At 45.1% G+C, this 20,741-nt stretch overlaps 1 protein-coding gene across 1 annotated transcript in view; it reads right to left on the bottom strand.

Annotated features, from left to right (window-relative positions):
* The window catches only part of SERPINI1 (serpin family I member 1), a 135,377-nt gene that overhangs the window by 71,672 nt on the left and 42,964 nt on the right, over positions 1 to 20,741 (bottom strand). The window contains exon 2 of the mRNA XM_068279288.1: positions 1,341 to 1,603. Within this exon, the coding sequence (XP_068135389.1) occupies positions 1,341 to 1,590 (250 nt within the window). The 5' untranslated portion in view covers positions 1,591 to 1,603. The remainder of the gene's footprint in view (positions 1 to 1,340; positions 1,604 to 20,741) is intronic.

Genomic DNA, 20,741 nt, shown 5'->3' with positions numbered 1-20,741 from the left:
TGGTGTAGTGAACGATGTATTACAATATTTTACTTCGCTAGAAATTGGATCGTTAGTGGCCACCTTTAGTCATAAAAAGTCTGGCTGTCACAACTGCAATGTTAAAATAAGGAGTGAAACAGTATTAACCAGCCGGGCGGTATGGACGAGCTCAGCTCGTCCATCACCGCCGGAGGCTGCCGCTCAGGCCCTGCTGGGCCGATTTTCTTCAAATAAAGAGCAGCACACGCAGCCGGCACTTTGCCAGCTGCGTGTGCTGCCTGATCGCCGCCGCTCTGCGGCGATCCGCCACGAGCAGCGGCGAAAGAGGGTCCCCCCAGCCGCCTGAGCCCAGCGTAGCCGGAACAAAAAGTTCCGGCCAGCGCTAAGGGCTGGATCGGAGGCGGCTGACGTCAGGACGTCGGCTGACGTCCATGACGTCACTCCGCTCGTCGCTATGGCGACGATGTAAGCAAAACAAGGAAGGCCGCTCATTGCGGCCTTCCTTGTTTATTCTGGGTGCCGGAGGCGATCGGAAGAACGCCTCCGGAGCGCCCTCTAGTGGGCTTTCATGCAGCCAACTTTCAGTTGGCTGCATGAAATAGTTTTTTTTTTATTTTAAAAAAACCCTCCCGCAGCCGCCCTGGCGATCTTAATAGAACGCCAGGGTGGTTTTTAAAGAGAACCCGAGGTGTGTTTAAAGAATGTTATCTGCATACAGAGGCTGGATCTGCCTATACAGCCCAGCCTCTGTTGCTATCCCAAACCCCCCTAAGGTTCCCCTGCACTCTGCAATCCCTCATAAATCACAGCCGTGCTGTGAGGCTGTGTTTACATCTGTAGTGTCAGTCTCAGCTGCTCCCCCGCCTCCTGCATAGCTCCAGTCCCTGCCCCCGTCCCTTCCCTCCAATCAGCAGGAAGGGAAGGGATGCAGGCGGGGACCGGAGTTCTGCAGGAGGCGGGGAGAGCAGCAGACTGACACTATAGAGATAAACACAGCCAGCTCTGACAAGCTGTTTGTCAGCAGCGTGGCTGTGAGTTATGAGGGATTGCAGAGTGCAGGGGGACCTTAGGGGGGTTTGGGATAGCAACAGAGGCTGGGCTGTATAGGCAGATCCAGCCTCTGTATGCAGATAACATTCTTCAAACCCACCTCGGGTTCTCTTTAAGGGACAAGTGATATGCCTCCTTTCATGACAAATTACTATATTCATAAAATTGCCAAATGAGTCTACAATCTGGCTTTAGGTAAACTGTATACAATTGGAGGCATATAACTGATGTTTCCATAGAGGACATTATATTCTGTTCTAAGGAATCATGAAGATGACCACACAGAAAGCAATTGGTATAGGATTTACCGTTCTTTAGTTTGTCATAACCCAAGGCATGTCGAATCTCTTTAAGACTAGATCCACGAGCCCCCAGCTCCACCATGCCCACAGCCAAGGCAATGCTCAGAGGAGAGAAGAATATATTCTCATCTTCCTTTAAGGCTCTCAGCTCGTGGTACAGCTTGACAGAGAACTCCGTAATGGTGTCATTATGAAGGCTGGCACCAAGCACTGCAGCCTGGACAGCTATTAACGAGAGAAAGGCAATGGCTTGCATAGCTCCAGATAACCTGCAAATGAAAGCAAAGGAGAAAAATATGTGCCTGAATCATGCTTATCACTAGAAAATACTCTCATGCAATTACATACAGACTTAATGCAACTTGTTATGAAAAGGTCACATTTATTTTCTTGATGGCAAGGTTGCCTATGGGGGCTATGGCCACCTTAGCTTACCGTAGGAGATGAGAAAACAAACCGAACTGACTACATCTTTCAAACCATTCATATTACAAGAAAAATTATTCTTTTTTTTTTCTCTGAAAGGAATGTATTATCTGAAGCCTTGCACTGATAATCACAACACAAAAGGGTACAGTACTTCTAACTGTAAAGCAAACCTGATCAAAAGTAAACTTATGAGTTAATGAATTATATGTGTAGTACTAATGGTTAACTGAACATTAGTAACATAAACCTGAGTCTCAGATTTATTTTTCAGTTGAAGATCTGAATTTTGAATTCTAAACAGCAGATATGACAATCTTGATGTAAAATCAGCTTCATACTGCTGCAAAGCAAAGAAACGTAATGACTCTTTCAACTTTAGAGAACAAGAACTTAAAGTGGACCCAAATTAAACATACAAGATTTCAGAAATAAAATCTATTTTCTAAATTATAATAATAAATAGCAGCCTTTTTTCAGCTGCATGATGACAAATATAAAATATTTTACATTTATTGGAGGAACCCCTCCCTTCCTTTCATATTGCCGGGACAGAATCCGGCAGACTGGTGGAGTAGGAGGTGTCCGGCAAAGGAGGAATTGCTAATGGCTGCCACCTGTATAACCCTAGTTATGGAAAGAGAAGGGTGAAAAGCATGCACTGAAATGCTCATAAGCTTGAAGGAGTGTTTATTTATCTTTCTATGTGAGTGGTGCAACTAAATATTTTGAATTAAAAAAAGGTTTGGTTTGGGTCCGCTTTAATCATCATGGTTTCTGGATTGCCAGATTAGAGTGTTTTGCCTTCTATTCACTTTTCAGGACATCAGGTTAAAGGTTCCCGTACACCACTTGATACTGCTGCCCGACTGGCCTTCCCATTCAATATCGCATTGACTAATGTACCCCCGGACGGTCCCCCCCCCCCCAAGAGTAAAATTCTCTCTCCCCCTCCCCCCATGCTTGTGTGCAGAGTAATGTCTCACCTCTCCACCGGGGTGACTCTTTTGCCTCCTCCTGTACCACCAAGCACATGGGTGACATCACTACTCAGTAGTGCCAAGTGGATCAGGCAATCAGAGTGACACCGAACACCAGAGAAGGATCAGAGTCGCATTGTAGAACAGGTGAGACTTACTGAGCATGGCCACCTGGGAGGACACTGACACTTGGGGAGCAGCAAAACAGGTGGTGGAGATAGGCCAATTTCTAATAGATTTGATGCTGAAATCTATCGGAAATCTGTGTACGGTGTATGGTCAATCAACAGATCATTTTCTGATTAGATCAGAGAGGGATTTGTCTCATGGTTGATCTGCCCATACATCAAGTGATGTATGGCTACCTTAAATTTGACTTTCTGCTTGACTGCCTCATTTGCACAGATACCAGAACTAGATTTATAACACTTGCAGTACAGGAAAACAGAAACACACTTCAGACAATTTCTTAGTAGGACTAGTACTATACGTTCCTATGTTTATCTCATGTCACATGCCAGTTCAAGGACCCTTTAAATACAAGTATCATAAGAACTTTAGTAGAACAAGCTTAGCATTTTTAAAATGCAAGAATGGGCAAAACCTTGCTTTGCCAAATCAAAACAACAGTTTTCAACAAGCACCATGTGACAATATACACAATGATAATTCTAAAAGTCGGCATACATATGTGTGTAAGGATAAAACACAGTCCTTTATAAAACAGGTAGTAGAGATAATGCTGACTAATGGTCATAGACCGGATTATACATTTGAGTCTATCTTTAGTGCAATTTTAAAGGGAACCTGAGGAGAGAGACATGGAGGCTGCACATTTATTTCCTTGTAGCCTCCCTGGTGTTCAATTTCCCCAGGATTTCTGTGCAAAAAGTGGTTCAATTATTGTCAAATAATTTTCAAGCACTTTTTATTTTTAATCCATGTTTTATTTCAATACTGAATTCAATACACGTTATTGTATGGAATTCAATCCAAAAAAAAAAAAAAAAAAGAATAGTTTGATAGTTTGCCGCCAGATGTTGATGACGCTGCTGTAAAGGTTGGGTGTCGCAACTCAGATGTCTGATTATTTGGGGATCTGCAGAATCACCAAAAATGCAAACGCTATACCCGATTATGTGTGATCTGCAGAATCACCAATAATACCAGTATAGCAGCACAAGTAGCTGAGTATGTAGTGCTTGGTGCAACCGTAACTTAATAGTTTGACGAGACCTCACCAGAGGGACTGATGAGGTACTATCGGTACACTGACCGTGAAATAAAGTACAGAACTTTAATAGTTTAGCGAGACCTTACCAGAGGGGCTGGTAAGGTACTGTACATACACAAACTGTAACTAATGATCACCTGAGAAGTAGGTGAATAAGACCGTACTGCAGCCTAGGGAGCAGGAGGTAGCAACAATACTGCAATTACTGATCACCTGAGGAGCAGGCGATTAAGGCTGTACTGCAGCCTAGCAGAACAAATTCACCAGAGGAGCTGGTAAGCTAACACCTCACCAATGGCGAGGGCCCACCGGTGAGTAGAATGGTCAAACAGGCAAGGGTTAGCAACAGAGAGGACAGTATCAGAGCAGAATCGTAAGGCCAAAGAATAATCGTAAATCGGGCAGAGGTTCAGCAACTTTAAGCAGATAGGCAGAGGTACAGAATCAGTAAGCGAGATCAGAGTCAGAGTTTAGCCAAAGTCATACACATGAAATCAATAACAATATAAACAATATCCTAGTCTAGGTGTTAAGTCCTTGGTTTCAACACCTGGGATCTAGTCTAAGGTCTGAGCACTAACACACGAGGTATTCACGACAGCAGACACTTGCTGAATGAAGCCCGGAGGCTTAAGAAGCAGAGAAGACCTCACTGGCACGCCCCCTGCCATCAGCCAATCCGGGGCGCCGTGAGTCTCAGATCCCTACCCACAGTGTACTGACAGCCCTAATTCTCCCCATCTCTTTACAGCAGCACCGGGGCACAGGAGGGAACGGGCATCGGGAGGGAAACATGTATGATTGTGGAGGCGGGGGGAATCTGAAATGCTGGGGTGTGTACAAGAAGGGGGGGGCATTGGGAGGGATGGGTGATCAGTGGAGGGAGGGAGTAGGAGATAAGGAATGCTGCCAGCCACCAGCTTGCAGCTGGTCTGCCCCGCTGGCACTGTGGGCTTCCCTGGGACTGATAGATGCGGGTTAGCACACTATGGGTAGCTCAGATCCCTACCCACAGTGTACTGACAGCCATTCATCAGTCCCAGGGAAGTCCATAGAAGCAGAAAAAGTGGAGCTGTCTGTGCAGAGCAGCTCGAAATCTCCCTGGCAGCATAGGCGAGCCTGACTCATCCATACGGATTGCAGCAGGTTTTAGCTGGACGAGTCAGGCTCGTCATTACCACTAGGGAGTTTAAATAATGCACATTGCATGGCTGTCCTGATGTGTCTCTATTACTTTAAAGGGAACCTAAACTGAGAAGGATTTGGATTTTTCCTTTTAAAATAATACCAGTTGCCTGGCTCTCCTGCTGCTCCTGCGTCTCTAATAATTTTAGTCACAGCCCCTCAACAAGCATGCAGATCAGGTTCTCTGACTGAAGTCAGACTGGATTAGCTGCATGCTTGTTTCAGGTGTGTGATTCAGCCACTGCTGGAGCCAAAGAGATCAGCAGGACTGCTGGGCAACTGGTATTGTTTAAAAGGAAACATCCATATCCCTCTCAGTTTAGGTTCCCTTTAAGCCATAGATCCTGATGTGTCTCTATTACATTAAACCATAGATCCTGATGTGTCTCTATTACATTAAGCCATAGATCCTAAACAAGCATGCAGATCAAGATGTGCTGCATGCTCGTTTAACCACTTGAGGACCACAGTCTTTTCGCCCCTTAAGGACCAGAGCCTTTTTCTCCATTCAGACCACTGCAGCTTTCACGGTTTAATGCTCGGTCATACAACCTACCACCTGAATGAATTTTACCTCCTTTTCTTGTCACTAATACAGCTTTCTTTTGATGCTATTTGATTGCTGCTGCGAGTTTTACTTTTTATTATATTAATCAAAAAAGACATGAATTTTGTCAAAAAAATGACTTTTTTAACTTTCTGTGCTGACATTTTTCAAATAAAGTAAAATTTCCTATACACTTGAGCGCGAAAGTTATTCTGCTACATGTCTTTGATAAAAAAAAACAACCATTCAGTGTATATTTATTGGATTGGGTTAAAGTTATAGCGTTTACAAACTATGGTGCCAAAAGTGAATTTTCCCATTTTCAAGCATCTCTGACTTTTCTGCGCACCTGTCAGGTTTCATGAGGGGCTAAAATTCCAGGATAGTACAAATACCCGCCAAATGACCCCATTTTGGAAAGAAGACATCCCAAAGTATTCAGTGAGAGGCATGGTGAGTTCATAGAAGATTTTATTTTTTGTCACCAGTTAGCGGAAAATGACACTTTGTGAAAAAAAAAAAAAAAAAGTTTCCATTTCTTCTAACTTGCGACAAAAAAAAATGAAATCTGCCACGGACTCACTATGCTCCTCTCTGAATACCTTGAAGTGTCTACTTTCCAAAATGGGGTCATTTGTGGGGTGTGTTCACTGTCCTGACATTTTGGGGGGTGCCTAATTGTAAGCACCCCTGTAAACCTAAAGATGCTCATTGGACTTTGGGCCCCTTAGCGCAGTTAGGCTGCAAAAAAGTGCCACACATGTGGTATTGCCGTACTCAGGAAAAGTAGTATAATGTGTTTTGGGGTGTATTTTTACACATACCCATGCTGGGTGGGAGAAATATCTCCGTAAATGACAATTTTTTGATTTTGTTTACACACAATTGTCTATTTATAGAGATATTTCTCCCACTCAGCATGGGTATGTGGAAAAATACACCCCAAAACACATTATACTACTTCTCCTGAGTACGGCGATACCACATGTGTGGCACTTTTTTGCACCCTAACTGCGCTAAGGGGCCCAAAGTCCAATGAGTACCTTTAGGATTTCACAGGTCATTTTGAGAAATTTCGTTTCAAGACTACTCCTCACGGTTTAGGGCCCCTAAAATGCCAGGACAGTATAGGAACCCCACAAATTACCCCATTTTAGAAAGAAGACACCCCAAGGTATTCCGTTAGATGTATGGTGAGTTCATAGAAGATTTTTTTTTTTTGTCACAAGTTAGCGGAAATTGATTTTGATTGTTTTTTTTCACAAAGTGTCATTTTCCGCTAACTTGTGACAAAAAATAAAATCTTCTATGAACTCACCATACTCCTAACGGAATACCTTGGGGTGTCTTCTTTCTAAAATGGGGTCATTTGTGGGGTTCCTATACTGCCCTGGCATTTTAGGGGCCCTAAACTGTGAGGAGTAGTCTTGAAACCAAATGTCGCAAAATGACCTGTGAAATCCTAAAGGTACTCATTGGACTTTGGGCCCCTTAGCGCACTTAGGGTGCAAAAAAGTGCCACACATGTGGTACCGCCGTACTCAGGAGAAGTAGTATAATGTGTTTTGGGGTGTATTTTTACACATACCCATGCTGGGTGGGAGAAATATCTCTGTAAATGACAATTATTTGATTTTTTTTTACACACAATTGTCCATTTACAGAGATATTTCTCCCACCCAGCATGGGTATGTGTAAAAATACACCACAAAACACATTATACTACTTCTCCTGAGTATGGCGATACCACATGTGTGACACTTTTTTGCAGCCTAGGTGCGCTAAGGGGCCCAACGTCCTATTCACAGGTCATTTTGAGGCATTTGTTTTCTAGACTACTCCTCACGGTTTAGGGCCCCTAAAATGCCAGGGCAGTATAGGAACCCCACAAGTGACCCCATTTTAGAAAGAAGACACCCCAAGGTATTCTGTTAGGGGTATGGTGAGTTCATAGAAGATTTTATTTTTTGTCACAAGTTAGTGAAAAATGACACTTTGTGAAAAAAACAATAAAAATCCAATTTCCGCTAACTTTTGACAAAAAATAAAATATTATATGAACTCATCATACACCTAACAGAATACCTTGGGGTGTCTTCTTTCTAAAATGGGGTCACTTGTGGGGTTCCTATACTGCCCTGGCATTTTACGGGCCCAAAACTGTGAGTAGTCTGGAAACCAAATTTCTCAAAATGACTGTTCAGGGGTATAAGCATCTGCAAATTTTGATGACAGGTGGTCTATGAGGGGGCAAATTTTGTGGAATCGGTCATAAGCAGGGTGGCCTCTTAGATGACAGGATGTATTGGGCCTGATCTGATGGATAGGAGTGCTAGGGGGGGTGACAGGAGGTGATTGATGGGTGTCTCAGGGGGCGGTTAGAGGGGAAAATAGATGCAATCAATGCACTGGGGAGGTGATCGGAAGGGGGTCTGAGGGGGATCTGAGGGTTTGGCCGAGTGATCAGGAGCCCACACGGGGCAAATTAGGGCCTGATCTGATGGGTAGGTGTGCTAGGGGGTGACAGGAGGTGATTGATGGGTGTCTCAAGGTGTGATTAGAGGGGGGAAATAGATGCAAGCAATGCACTGGCGAGGTGATCAGGGCTGGGGTCTGAGGGCGTTCTGAGGTGTGGGCGGGTGATTGGGTGCCCGCAAGGGGCAGATTAGGGTCTAATCTGATGGGTAACAGTGACAGGTGGTGGTAGGGGGTGATTGATGGGTGATTGATGGGTAATTAGTGGGTGTTTAGAGGAGAGAAGAGATGTAAACACTGCACTTGGGAAGTGATCTGATGTCGGATCTGCGGGCGATCTATTGGTGTGGGTGGGTGATCAGGTTAGGGGCTGTTTGATGGGTGGCAGTGACAGGGGGTGATTGGTGGGTGGCAGTGACAGGGGGTGATTGATGGGTGATTGACAGGTGATCAGTGGCTTATTACAGGGAATAACAGATGTAAATATTGCACTGGCGAATTGATAAGGGGGGGGTCTGAGGGCAATCTGAGCGTGTGGGCGGGTGATTGGGTGCCCGCAAGGGGCAGATTAGGGTCTAATCTGATGGGTAACAGTGACAGGTGGTGATAGGGGGTGATTGATGGGTAATTAGTGGGTGTTTAGAGGAGAGAATAGATGTAAACAATGGATTTGGGAGGTGATCTGATGTCGGATCTGCGGGCGATCTATTGGAGTGGGTGGGTGATCAGATTGCCCGCAAGGGTCAGGTTAGGGGCTGATTGATGGGTGGCAGTAACAGGGGGTGATTGATGGGTGGCAGTGACAGGGGGTGATTGATGGGTGATTGACAGGTGATAAGTGGGTTATTACAGGGAATAACAGATGTAAATATTGCACGGGCGAATTGATAAGGTGGGGGGGGGGGTCTGAGGGCAATCTGAGCGTGTGGGCGGGTGATTGGGTGCCCGCAAGGGGCAGATTAGGGTCTAATCTGATGGGTAACAGTGACAGGTGGTGATAGGGGGTGATTGATGGGTAATTAGTGGGTGTTTAGAGGAGAGAATAGATGTAAACAATGGATTTGGGAGGTGATCTGATGTCGGATCTGCGGGCGATCTATTGGAGTGGGTGGGTGATCAGATTGCCCGCAAGGGGCAGGTTAGGGGCTGATTGATGGGTGGCAGTGACAGGGGGTGATTGACGGGTGATTGACGGGTGATTGACAGGTGATTGACAGGTGATCAGGGGGGATAGATGCATACAGTACACGGGGGGGGGGGGGTCTGGGGGGGGTCTGGGGAGAATCTGAGGGGTGGGGGGGTGATCAGGAGGGAGTAGGGGGCAGATTAGGGACTAAAAAAAAAAATAGCGTTGACAGATAGTGACAGGGAGTGATTGATGGGTGATTAGGGGGGTGACTGGGTGCAAACAGTGGTCTGGGGGGTGGGCAGGGGGGGGTCTGAGGGGTGCTGTGGGCGATCAGGGGGCGGGGGGGGGGGAAATCAGTGTGCTTGGGTGCAGACTAGGGTGGCTGCAGCCTGCCCTGGTGGTCCCTCGGACACTGGGACCACCAGGGCAGGAGGCAGCCAGTATAATAGGCTTTGTATACATTACAAAGCCTATTATACACAGTACACGCGGCGATCCGGGTGCTAGTAACCCGCCGGCGCTTCCGAACGGCCGGCGGGTTACAGCGAACGGGGGGCGGAGCCAGTCCCCGGCGGCTGATCGCGTCACGAATGACGCGATCGCCGCATAGCCACTCCCGCAGCCGCCCCCGCCGATGGGCGTATTGCGGTCGTTTGGGCACGGACTTTGCCGCCGGCCATCGGCTGGGGGGCGGTCGTGAAGTGGTTAAGGTGTGCGATTCAGATACTACTGACCAGAAAAAGCATGCTAGGCAACTGTTATTGTTTAAAAATAAATACATATGGCAGCTTCCATATCCTTCTCACCTCGGTTTCCTTTTAAACAATCTCCTTCTTGCGACAGTGTCTCTTGAGGATAAAGGAAAAGTGGTTTTCAAAATAGCACAATGGAAACCTAGTTGCTACATGCTGCTCAATTATCACATTCAAAGCTGTTCTGCCGCATTGACTCGAAAACCATCAAACATATAGAGAAACCAATCTAGTAATTCTCAGACACCCTCTTTGGAGGAAAAGACCTAGCTAATTGCAGAAGGATTTGTCCTGCATTGCTCTAGATAACTGAAAGTGGAGTTCAGGTAGAACAGAAGCCTGAACAGAATCTTTCTAAATACAGAAGACAACAGGATTTTCTTACTTTTTTTGAGCCAGGTTCATTAACAACAAAAAAGTTATTGCAACCTTAACTGAAAAAAAAAAAAACTGTGAAATAATTCAATGTTAATGTAGAATTTATGGTAAACAGATTGTTATTTTCAGTTTAAGATCCGTAATTACAGTACAGCATTAGGTCCTGGAACTGTTGCCCTAGTGATTGTATCCGATCAGTATGGGCGGCAGCCATTTGAGGTGTCCACAAATCCTAAGGCCAAGTATAGGTGACACTATGGGTTAGGTAGGTGTTAACTGTCACTTTAATACTACGGTAGCGTGTGCATGAGCTTGCCGTGGTGATTTTAATTGCAAGACGTGAATTCACATCCTGGAATGCACAGGAGGGCCAATTGGGACTCTTCTTTCTTCGACAACTAAAGAAGTTTGGTATGGCCCAAGAACTCCTGAGGTCCTTCTACTCAGCCACAATCGAGTCAGTCCTCTGCTCATCCATCCTGGTCTGGTTCGCTAGCTGCTCCGCCAGCGACAGATACAAACTCCAGAGGGTCGTCAGCTCAGCGGAGAAGATTATTGGAAAACCTCTTCCCCCTCTAGATCTCATCTACAGCACTGCGTAATAGAGCAATTAAAATTGTGGGCGACCCCTCTCACCCTGGTCAGTCTCTTCAGTCGACTCAAACTGGGCCGGAGGTTCCGGTCCATCCATGCTAAGACTACTAGGCGTACGAACACTTTTTTTCCCCACGGCCGTCAGACTCTTGAACTCTGCCCACTCCACCAATCCCCCCCTGTAGCCACCTGCGGGCTAATATCTGACATCTGCTGCGTCCGCTCTGTTTACTGCCGTGCTTTTGTTCGTACTAGAATTTATCTTCTGTCTCACGGTGCTGCACCTGCTAGACCCGCAATGCTCTACTTCAATTGTTGTATTACTCCAGTTCTGTTGTATTACTCCTGTTTTTCTGTTGCACTACTCTTGTTATTGTTGTATTCTCTTGTCTGTTGTATTGCTCTTTCTGCGCCAATCAATGTGCCAAATCCAATTCTAAGCATGGCCCCAATCATGCTTGGCGAAATAAACGAATTCTGATATGTATTTCCTTAAACGTTAAGAGGTTAATAAAACAAAGCAGAAAAGCTTATGCTGTGTCCAGAGGAGAAGCATAGAACTTTCTCTTCTTTTCTTTGCTCAGCAATTAATTAGGCAAATCTGATCATTTGTTCAGCAACCAGTAATGTTACCAGTTAGCTGTGCTCCCACTTGAGCGGAAAATATATTTTTTAGTCCATTTTACTGCGTTGCAGAACTGACAGTGAACAGATCCTGTTTTATAAATCAGCCTGCAATGGATCTGTTGCAGGAAGCAGATTGCACTTCTGGGTTGTCTGTGATATTCCCACACAGGCGGATGAGTTTCCCATATGTCTATGGTTGACCTGCATCTGCCCTGGGCTCCAGCCAAACCACATCAGAGCAAATGCTATTTAAGTTAGGTATAACTTTCATGCACAGTGGGATTTATTCAACCCTAATTTCCTTACTAATTTTGTTAAATTATTAAAATAAACAAAAATAACCAATTTTTCTCAAAGAGAAACAAGAGCACCCTTTTTAACCCTTTCTGGACCAGCACCCTCTGCCCCCTTAAGGACCAGAGGGTGCTGGTCCAGCAAACCGCCGCTTCCCGACGAATCGCCGCAAGTTACCGTCGCTCCTGCCGGACACCCCGCTCTGTCCCCGCCGCAGGCTGCTCTCTCTGCCGTCGCTATGACGGCAGAGCACTGTGCGCCGGTCAGGAGCAGCTTTCATTGGCTCCTGACCCTGTCACTCCATGTAAGCCAATGGGAAAGGCTTACATGAATGACAGGGCCAGGAGCCAATGAAAACGGCTCCTGCCCGGCTCACAGTGCTCTGCCGTCATAGGGGCGGCAGGGCATCACATTGCGGCGGGGGCAGAGCGGACCGAGCGACGGGGATGGGCGGGGGCGCGCGGTCAATGGGACGTAGAGCTTACGTCCGGTCAGGACCACAGCGCCCCCTGCCCGCCGTAGATTTATACTCGCTCGGTCCAAAAGTAGTTAAACAATTCAACTACCAAATTAAATCGAGGTCAGACAGGAAATAGGTTCAGTAACAGAGTAGCAGACACAGGAATACAAGATACCAGGAAACCAGGGTTGTCCATATACTCCAGCTTGTGAGCGCAAAGTTCTGGCACAAGTTACATTTTGCAAGGCCTTTATATAAAAAGAGGACACACCTGCTGCATGATTGAAATGCATAGTCCGTATAGAGCAGCCCTTGTAGTGGCAGAGCTGTTTCCAGACTGAATAGAGCCACCTAATGGTGGAGCAGTGAAAGTCCATGGCATGCAAAGTCCCCAGAGCCACCTGCTGGTGGAATAATGAAAGTCCATAAACGTTCATCTCAATGCTGCCACCAGCAGGCAGAAAGTGGCAGAACATGATTCATGACACAAAAGCTGGTGAAAAAGTACTATTAAAATTATTTTGAATATAGTCTTGCTTGCTGGGGGTTTAGAAAGTATTTTATGTCAAGTAACAAAAATATTACCTAGGTGTAAACGCAGGAGAAAATGTGAATTGCATATGGGCCCAAGGGCCATATGCAATTCACTTTTTCACCTGAGTTTTCTCCAAGGTGATATTTTTACACTTTAAAGAGAACCTGTACTGAGTAAAAATATTTAAAATAAACACATGAGGTAACTTCAAATGAACATTACATAGTTACCTTGCCATCAGTTCCTCTCAGAAGCTCACCATTTTCTTCTGACAATAATCGCATCCAGTTCTGACAATATTTTGTCAGATCTGAAATATATCAGTTGCTGTCAGTTATAGCTGAGAGGAAAACTGATGTACCAGGTAAATGTCCATGTTTCCCTATGGCTCAAGTGGGCGATGTTACAGTTTAACTGTGTGCTGACCAGAAAGCTGTTATGGGGTAATGGCTATTTTCAAAATGGAGGACGGAAAATTCCCTTGATCATAGTGAACAAACAGGACGCGGGACAGGAGAAAGACACTGAGGAGTAGACTACATGGAAGGTAAGTATGACTTGTGTATGCCTATTTTGACTTTTATTTTCAGTACAGGTTTTCTTTAAAATAAAATGCCTTTTAAGCCACCAGCAAGCAAACAAATACTCAAAATAATTTTTGCAGTATTTTTGACCTACTTTTTGGTACTTTTTCCATTGCAAAGTTCTAAAATTTTATTTTAAATTGAAGATGAAAAATTATCTCCTAGGAGAAAGGTGATAGGTAAAAAAGTGAATTGCGTATGGCCACAACTGTGAAAATATCACTAAGGAAAAAACATAGGAGAAAAAGTGCATTGACTAAGAGCCATTGGGGTTGATGCTGGGGCGTAACTGTCACGGACGGTTGCGGGGCCGCAGGCGCGTCCTGTAACCGCCCGTGAAGAAAAGCGATCGCACTCGATTCTCTGCATCGATTGCGCTTCAAATCGATACCATCTGGGTTGAGTGTGTAGGAGCAGCTGAGTCTTTTCCCAGCAGAGAGGTAGCATCAGCCGACCTGCAGGATGGCTCTTTTGATATGCTAATGAGCCTGGGCCCAGAGAGTCCCTGGCTTCAAGCTGTGCTGATGGCCCATCCATCAGGTATAGACCATGACAGAAGCAATCTAGTTGGGGGAAAAGCCAGACCTCTGGCTCCCTCCCAGCAGGGGAGCTGACACCTAGCTAGCTGCCCCAAACTTCAAAGAGCCTTTGCCTGGGAATGACCTGCTATAAATCCCAGGGGTATCTCATATTCCATAAACTGCTATATGTATCATATTTTCTGTGTTGCCAGGCGGGCAGACCCTCCAAACTAACAGAGCATGTAGGGCCCGGTCTGGCATTGGTTCTGAGAACATTTCAGAACCTCTGAGGTAAAGACTGCCCGTTAGGCAGTTCAACAGTGCCCTAATGATACCACAGGGGTCCCACCCCTCATGTTTGGTATCAGGCTGCTGGGTACATCGAGGCAGACCTGAAAATATTAGTAAATCTGCCCTGACCTGTACGGTTCTGTGAGATAGAGCCCATATATGGTTAAGGCATGATTTCTGGTCCCCAGGACAAGGGGAGGACTCATCTCATGTTCTAAGGGGGTGTGTGGGCCCGCCCTCACTCCCTCCTACTGAATCAGGGGCATAAGAATGGCAGAGGAGCCAAACTCAGTGTCCTCCACCCTGAAAACATCTTGAACTCATCGGTGCCAGCTTGAGGATATGCTGGCATCCACCTGGTCTGAACTCTGAACTTTGATTGAAACCCAGAACTCTGATTTTTCCCACAAAAAGGACATCTTTCCAGGAACTAAGTATTTTTCTCCCTTCTTTTATTTTTTATACTGGCTATTACTGTTTTAATAATTGTTGATTTTAATAATTGTCTGTATATATTAATTATTTATATTGCGTGAATAAACGACTTTCCCCAAGTCATTCACTGTCCGCTACCCTGCTTATCAGCACACACAGAACTGATCCCGGGTCTCTGAAGATACGCTACTGTTTGTTTGTTGTTGGCTAGACAGAATACTGTGTGTTTAACCGTTTTATTAGCAGGACTAGTCAGTCAGTAAATCGGGTCCACTGGCCCATACCAGTGGTGGTGGCAGATACCGTGGAATCGTGTGTACGTTGTAATTACCCGTGTCTCACAGGCTCCCTTCTGAGTTGTCTGCGGCTAATTCTTAACGGTTCCTGCGCATTGACTGCGACCAGAGTTCGCACGATCTGTGCGCTGGCACCGTTTAGAAGGCTAAGTGCGGTCAGCCACTAGGGCTCCTGTGACAGTAACTACAGGGGGGAAAGCCCCCGCGACCACAGGGTGGGCTCAGAGCTAAAAGGGGGCCCCCCATCTACCACTTCACTCCCTCCAATAAGGGGTTCCATCCTTCAGATTAGGTGTTTTTGTGGATACAGTTGTTTTGGGTGTGAAGATTCCAATTTCAACACTTGTTTTATGACCAGGGTGTAGCAATAGCCATAGCAGCCGCTATGGGGCCCTGCAGCATAGGGGCCCGGGTGATACTTAATGTATTCACCATTAACTTTCTTGCGTTTCTCCACCCTCAATGCCCATGAACTATGTGCAGTGTTGTTATCATTAGACTGTAAGCCCAGTTAACTCCTATCCATAGGGTAGGGGCAGGTTGTATTGGTAAAGAGTGCCTACATCTGAGGGCCCCATGTAAGCTTTGCTACGGGGGCCCATGATCGCTAGCTACGGCACTGTTTATGACACTTGCAAAATGGGCCCCCAGGTTGTCATGGTCACCAGGGGGAGGCAAGAGAAGGGGAATGAACATTTGGGGGGCCCAAAGTTTTGCTGTGGGCCCCATGATTTGTAGTTATTCCCTTGGTTTGATACACTATGTGCCGGTAATATTGCCAAGCCCAAGCAGCCCACAGCAATGTTACAGTTACTACCGCCAGCAGTGTACCGCGGGTTACGCTATTAGCCCAACCCGCGGTACATGCTTAACATGAGTTACTACGGTAACACACGCTACAATGGCCGTTACTGTAGTAATGCTCACGTTTATCATGTACCACAGTTCGCAGGAATGGTGTAACCTACGTTACACTGTTGGCAGTAGTAATGGTAATATGGCTGTGTGCTGCTTGCCCATGGCAATATTACCAGCGCATAGTGCATCAACCCCAAAGTGAGAACAATAGAATCCCTTTATCGTAAACTCCAAAGGACCAGAAAGTTTACTATATCCGAATTAGTCATACATTGTACATACAGACACAGTTGCTGGGACCTGAGGACAGAGTTAACAATATCCAGAGGTTTACTAGAACAGAGTTTACTATAACGAGATTCTACTGTATTAATATATACAGGTAGTCCCCTACTTACAAACCATTCTAAAAAGTCCATATGGCCATCATTTATAATCCAGGGTAAACAATTCCTGCGCTATATGTAACCATAGTGGTAAATTGGAGTTCCACGTGCAAATAGCACTGCTACTCAGTTTCTATGAAGTGCTGCTCATATCCATTTAGGTCTTTAACATGCATGCATTCATTGGCATTCATTACTTTTATATACAGATAGTGCCCTAGATGGGATTTGGCCCTGAGAGATTGTGGTGCTGCAAGGTGAGAGCGGTAGCTACAATGCTGTTTCTAATCCTTCCCCTTTTACTAGAGGCATGGGCCCATATGCAGTTAGCTTCTTCCCCTGAGTGATATAAAATGAATATATCACTGTCATAAAATTCCTTTTAAACCATCAGCAAGCCAGACAAACACTCAAGATAATTTTGCTAGTTTTTGCCTACTTTTTGCCTACTTTTAGGTAATTTTAAAACTGTCAAATGTTTACCATTTATTTTAAAGAGAATATGAAAACTATCTCCTAGGAGATAACGCAGGGGAAAAAGTTTATTGCATATGGGCCCTTGTCTTGACCCCTCCCTACTATCCAGAAATCAATGAGACTACTGTACTTTGAAGTTGAAGAGGTCTAACTAATTTGTGGTTAAAAGGAAGTGGTAGTGGCCTACATTAATACCGGTAAGATGTCCTTTTTCAGGCATTGTATTTGAAGACAATAAGGTGATAACAGCATGATTTGCAATTAAATTACCAGTAATTACTAAGGAAAGAGGAAACAAAAATCAAAAGTGCATTATCATGGCAAAGTACGCTTCCAGTTGTCTTCAAAAGACTTTAAATACACATAGATAAAATCATACCTTGCATTATGTGCTTTTTCACACATTTTTAAAAAAAAGTTAGCATAAATTAAGTATTTGATGACAGCATCACGTACAGTCCTACTGCCCATCAGAATGCCCCCATGTGATCTAGCAGGCCCCATCTGAATGGAGTTGGTGTGGATTTTGGATGCAATACCCCTTTTTTTGTGAGCCAGTACTATGGACTCTGCATTAATACAGAGGCTGGTGGTTGACATTACAGAGGTGTGTGCCTATGCTTTCACTAAGCAGACGTACAGGTAAGTCACTTTTCAAAAGGAGTAGGGAGGTTTGCATAAAGCCATAGTTTTTTTTTTAATTAAACACCAAGAGCCACCACAGGTTTGCTTTAAAGCAGGCATTTTAAATATATTCCATGTATACAGTTTTAAACATAAAGCTCTTGCATAGAAACACAACAGGGTCCATTTAAATGTACAGCTTCAGGCCTCTTAATTCATCTTGGAGTTGAAGCTACATATTTAGGCGTACGTTAAAAAGGGGCGCTGGGAAAAAAGGGCGCTGGGTTTTAAACGATAAACATGAATAACGTTTAAAAATATAATGTACTATATTTCGTTTAAAAATAATGTTTTATAAAGTTATAAATCATTAAATAATGTGCATGAAATTGGCAATTGTGAAAACGTTAATCTTCCGTTTAAAAAGTGAAACGTATAATTACGTTTAAAATAAAATAGTAAGTAACCCTCCCTGTACCTACCCCTAACCCCTAGACCCCCGTGTTGGTGCCTAAACCTAAGACCCCCCTGGTGGTGCCTAAACCTAAGACTCCCCTGTTGGTGCCTAAACCTAAGACCCCCCTGTTGATGCCTAAACCTAAGACCCCCCTGGTGGTGCCTAAACCTAAGACCCCCCTGGTGGTGCCTAAACCTAAGACCCCCCTGGTGGTGCCTAAACCTAAGACCCCCCTGTAATAAGCATTAATAACGTGTGAAAAAAATATTGTGCTGTTTTTCGTTTAAAAATAATGTTTTAAAAAAGATTGTACTGTTTTTCGTTTAAAAATAATGTTTAAAAAATTATAAATCATAAAATAATGTGTAATCATGAGAAGCAGTTATAAAACAGTAAAAGTCTCCGGGCGCCGCTTATAAAACGTTATTTTTCTCCGGCGCCCTTTTTTCCTGTCGGGCGCCCATTAAACGATATTTATTATGGGAGTGAATGGCGGCGCCCGAATTTACTGTTACCCATATTTAGTACCACCTTGAAGCAGTGAAAACTTTCACAAAGTAGAACTGTAATTATCAGCTATACTTTACTGTCCAATGTTTAAGCATCAGTAATTTTCTGTGTGCCAGCTTTGGTGTATACCGGACATTAACATTACATTATTTGTACCAAAAAGTGAATGAAGAGGCAGAACATTGAGGGCTCGTTTCCACTATTGTGGTGCGGAATCGCCTGGATTCCACCGCTGATGAAATCGCATGCGGATGCGATTCCCCATGCGTTTTTTGCCGTGAATTCGCATAGGTGAGGGTATATACGATTTTAACCATGTCACTGCCTGTGTGAATTTACATTGGTACCTATGCGAATTCGCGGCAAAAAACGCATGGGGAAAACGCATGCGATTTCCCTATTAAATACATTGCATGCGACTCGCATGCATTCCACTCGCAGGCGAATTCTGCGGCTCTTTTGTGCGTTTCTCCACCGCTGAAAAAAAACGCACCTCAACAACGCTACAGTGGAAACAGGCCCATCCACTTGCATTACATGTGCGAATCCGCATGCGTTGGACGCATGCGGATTCGCGATAGTGGAAACGAGCCCAGACTTTGCTATTAAAGCGCATATTGTAGCAGGACAGAACAATACCATCCTCAAACCAAGAAATGTAAAAAGGGTGCCCCATTCCCACCAATACAAACCTTTTCTGTATTGGCGCTAACTGTGTAATATGGGTGCCGCCTTATTATAAAACAAACAGTATTTCTTTTTATAATTAACCTTCATTTTCAAACAGACTATTTGGTTTTTAATAACCATTTATTAATTCATGTGCCTTTTGACTCTTATGTTACAAATTATCTTTTCTAAAAGATTGACCTATACGTTCTCTCAAAAAAGTACCGTATTTTTCGGAATATAAGACGCACTTTTTCTTCCCCAAAAATGAGGGGGAAAAGTGGGTGCGTCTTATATTCCAAAGATGCGGTAAATGTGGCCCCGGAATATACTTACCGGATCCTGTTGCCGCGATCCTCTCCTTCTCGTCTGGCTCTCTTCATCCCAGGACGTCCTGTCAGTTACTGTGAAGGTCTTCAGAGCCCCAGCTGCCCGCACTCCTCTTCGCTGCAGTCTTCGTATAGACTGCAGCCTTGAGGTATACATGTACTGCCGCCGCAATCCTTCCTAGTTACAGCGTCCTCCTCCGATGTCCTCCCTAGTTACAGCGTTCTCCCCGGCGTCCTCCCTAGTTACAGCGTCCTCCCCGACGTCCTCCCTAGTTACAGCGTCCTCCCCCGACGTCCTGCCTAGTTACAGTGCCTCTGACGTCACGCGCACACGTGCGCCGCTGATCAATCAGCAGAGGGCACTGTAACTAGGAAGTACGTCAGAGGAAGATTCTGTAACTAGGGAGGACGTCGGGGAGGACGCTGTAACTAGGGAGGACGTCGGGGGAGGATGCCGTAACCAGGAAGGATGGCGGCAGCAGCACATGTATACAGCAAGGCTGCAGTCTATATGAAGACTGCTGCGAAGAGGAGAGTGGGGAGCTGGGGCTCTGAAGAGCTTCAAAAAGGATGACAGAACGTCCTGGGATGAAGAGACAAGGAGACTGCAACTGAAGAGGAGCGCAACAGCTGGGACCCTGAAGACCTGCATCCTGAATGACGGACAAGTGTAGTGTAGTGGGGGCAGCAGGGGTAAGTGAAGTGTAGTGTGGTGTAGATGAGCAGTTTAGCTTAGATAGTGACAGTTTAGAGGGAAAGGGTCTATAAAACGCCCCTGCACCATAAACGCACCTAGGCTTAGTTTATTTATTTTTTCTCTGATTTTTGCCCCCTAAACCTAGGTGCGTCTTATATGCCGGAGCGTCTTATATTCCGAAAAATACGGTCGTTTAAATTTTAAGCTTTAGCTCCACGATTGTCCACTTTTTCAATTCTGACTAAGTCAATGCACAAACTAATATACAGACACTAGTATCTGCCAGATGCGGTATATTTCATACCTTTGTTTTCAACATGTTCAAACAGTGTTAGGATAGTTGCCCACCAGGGGGTTAAGGTTCGTTGCCTACCAGGGTGGGGAATAGTAGAAAAAAGCCAGGTGGCCTGAAAAAGTAGCCAAGTGAGATGCAACCAGGGAAATGCAGGGCCGGAACAACTCTGCTTACAGCATAGGAGGAAGATTAGGAGGCGAGAATGACAGCTGGGTGCGTTTTTTTTTCACAATTTTTCCCCTTCCCAGCACTCCACTGCACGCTGCGATTTTGTACAAAGTGCTTTGTAAGTGCTTTTGCAGAGCGAATCCAATTTTTCACTTCCTGACGTCAGACAGGAAGTGAACTCTTTCTCCTGGAAA

The sequence above is a fragment of the Hyperolius riggenbachi genome, chromosome 4 (genome assembly GCF_040937935.1).
Source record: "Hyperolius riggenbachi isolate aHypRig1 chromosome 4, aHypRig1.pri, whole genome shotgun sequence".
In the NCBI taxonomy this organism is placed as follows: domain Eukaryota; kingdom Metazoa; phylum Chordata; class Amphibia; order Anura; family Hyperoliidae; genus Hyperolius; species Hyperolius riggenbachi.
Note: the sequence above shows the minus strand (reverse complement) of the source record. Positions and strands in the feature narration are given on the sequence as shown.